Genomic DNA, 2,535 nt, shown 5'->3' on the forward strand with positions numbered 1-2,535 from the left:
AATGGTCAACAGAAAGGTTACATCATGGGCATTGATGATATTGCTCTCCAGTAGCTACATGCTGTGCCAATAATTGTTCATTTTACAGACACTCCACCGGAGACTGTAAAGGACCATAATGAATACCGAAAAGCATTCTGCAATTTATTTTCCATTCCAAGTAGGCCTACCTGTTTAAAGTACTTGTATGTAATATAGTATGCGTGTATTTTGTAACGTGCAGTAAGTAAATTGTGAATTCTGTATATCTTGAACATTGTCATATTATGTAACTAAAATTACTGGTGGATCACGCACACATGATTTTCACTCACTGTGTCAGCTGACATATTGGTTCGAAAATTATATTATTTTAAAATAATAATTATTATGTAGGCTATACTTTCACAAAATAGTTTTAAATGATTAATATGAAAAAAAATAATATTTATTAATATTTATTACAGGCATTGGCATTTTCATAAACCATGCCATAAATCTGAAGGAATTTGGCAATAGGCTCAAGATAAAGTCGACATGCTCTAAATGAAGAGATATTGTGGGATTAAGATACCAAAGCCTAATTTGTAGTATTAAACACAAACGCAAGTCAGTTCACCTATCATATTAATTTCTTAGTATGAGTGTGAGTTGTCGTTGAAATAAAAATGGAACTAGAGTGTTTTTCATCTACAAATACAAAACCTGATTTTCGGTTTTCTTATATTTATCCATTCATCCTGTGAATTGAAATAAGCCGCCAATTACAGGTGGTTGTTCCTTTTCTGATTTGTTAATCTGCGCCTACACTGTTTTTCCCCTCGAAGTAGAGGCCGAAATAATACAGAGTTCGTGTGGTTTGTTCAATTCATATTTCAATAACAATGAGACGGGAAAGACCAGGTATACAGGCCGGTCTTGGTCGTAAGGCACGTCAAGCGCACTACTCCCTTCTGTTTCTCCCCTCGGGTTTATTTTAACACTAATGTACTAAATCTTCCCCCATTTGTTATGGTATCGAGTCGCTCTCTCGCTTTTCAAATGCACCTCTCCCAGTGAAAGGCCATAACACTACTTACACAACAAATGGACGCATTACGGGTGATTACTGTTTCGCCCCACTAATGGCTCCACATTGAAGCGCAGAGTTGGATGGGCCCCATAGAACGTAATGGTCAAGGCCGTTTGGGAAAACAATGGCACATATGAAAGCTTAAACACTGACATTAAATAGCGCAGAGAAATGTAAACTAGAAGAAAACCTGACAGAACACACTGAGCGATAGCCTATAAGGACTAATAAAGGTAAATGAGCGGCCTCTTCTGAGACTACAACAATATCATTACAGGTACGCAACACAGGTGTTTTGAGACTGTGTTGTTTGGGGTTCTAATCTTAAGGAATTTAGTGCATATTTGTATTTACTTTTTTAATTGATTTAAAGAAATTAGTTTGTTTAGTGATTTAACTAGGCTGCTGTTTATAATATTTCAACCAGACTAATGACATTAACTTTTAAACGTTCATTTTTTTTAAACGTTTCTGAATTAATAAAACATTTAAATAATCTTGGCGATTTTATTTGTCAATTTGGAGGTTAAGTAAATGATATATTTCCTATATATTAAAAAGAAATCCTATTCGCTGAAATTTTCGTTTATATTTCTGGATAAATGTGAAAAAACACAACCGTCTGTTTTGTTTAATATTAGTTATCCACTGAAATCAGGTTTCAAATGCATAATAATAAGTAGCAAAACAATAATGTGTTTTCGAGTATAATACACAATTACTCCACTAACAGATATTTTTCTCACAATCGTGCAAAAAGGCCTTCAAGAGGAATTCTCACGCCGAAAGCTTGTGAATAGCCTACAATAAGCAATGAATGGCTCATCAATCAAAAGCTATTAATGAACGACGGAGGATCAAAGGTTTAACAGTACATTACACATTTTAGGCAGGTTAATCCACAAATCGAGCCTCATCCACATAAGAGGAAAACAAGGGTAGGTAAATCCTACATGACACATTCTTCAAACGAGGATTAGTCCAGAAGTTTGACGAGGTGAGGCAGCCCAAATGCAAGCAGCTTCAGATCTTACCTGAAAAAGTCAATTTTGCAATAGAGCTTTCCATCCCTGGAGAAACATTTTTCGGTCAGGTTGCAGTTACACTCGCAGCACTGGACACACTTGGCGTGCCATGCGCGGTCGAGAACGTTTAAGAGGAACCGATCGAGAATGGGCCTCTCGCACCCCGCGCAGTGCACCATCATTCCGCCCTGGAGGGAACCGAGAGCCGACCTTCCCAAACGGGCACTGCGCCTCGGATTGGGACCACACGAATCGGTGCGGAGCAACGTCTTGGCTTCTTGGAGAGGTAAGCAACAGCAGAGCAAATGTTCCGTCTTGAGAATGAGTCTCCACCACGCCTAGAAGTAAACACTCCAGACGTGATTGTTATGCATCATACCTGTCGGCATCCAGAAATCCACTGAATCAGAAAATACATATATTCGTTGCAGAGAGTTTGCCAACAAAAAGGCTTCTCCA

At 38.1% G+C, this 2,535-nt stretch overlaps 1 protein-coding gene across 1 annotated transcript in view; it reads right to left on the minus strand.

Moving 5' to 3' along the window:
• The window catches only part of lhx5 (LIM homeobox 5), a 9,951-nt gene extending 7,693 nt beyond the window's left edge, over positions 1 to 2,258 (minus strand). The window contains exon 1 of the mRNA XM_016491313.1: positions 2,086 to 2,258. Within this exon, the coding sequence (XP_016346799.1) occupies positions 2,086 to 2,258 (173 nt within the window). The remainder of the gene's footprint in view (positions 1 to 2,085) is intronic.
• Between the last annotated feature and the right edge of the window lie 277 nt (positions 2,259 to 2,535).

This window comes from Sinocyclocheilus anshuiensis, unplaced genomic scaffold (assembly GCF_001515605.1).
Source record: "Sinocyclocheilus anshuiensis isolate Anshui unplaced genomic scaffold, SAMN03320099.WGS_v1.1 scaffold478, whole genome shotgun sequence".
Classification (NCBI taxonomy): domain Eukaryota; kingdom Metazoa; phylum Chordata; class Actinopteri; order Cypriniformes; family Cyprinidae; genus Sinocyclocheilus; species Sinocyclocheilus anshuiensis.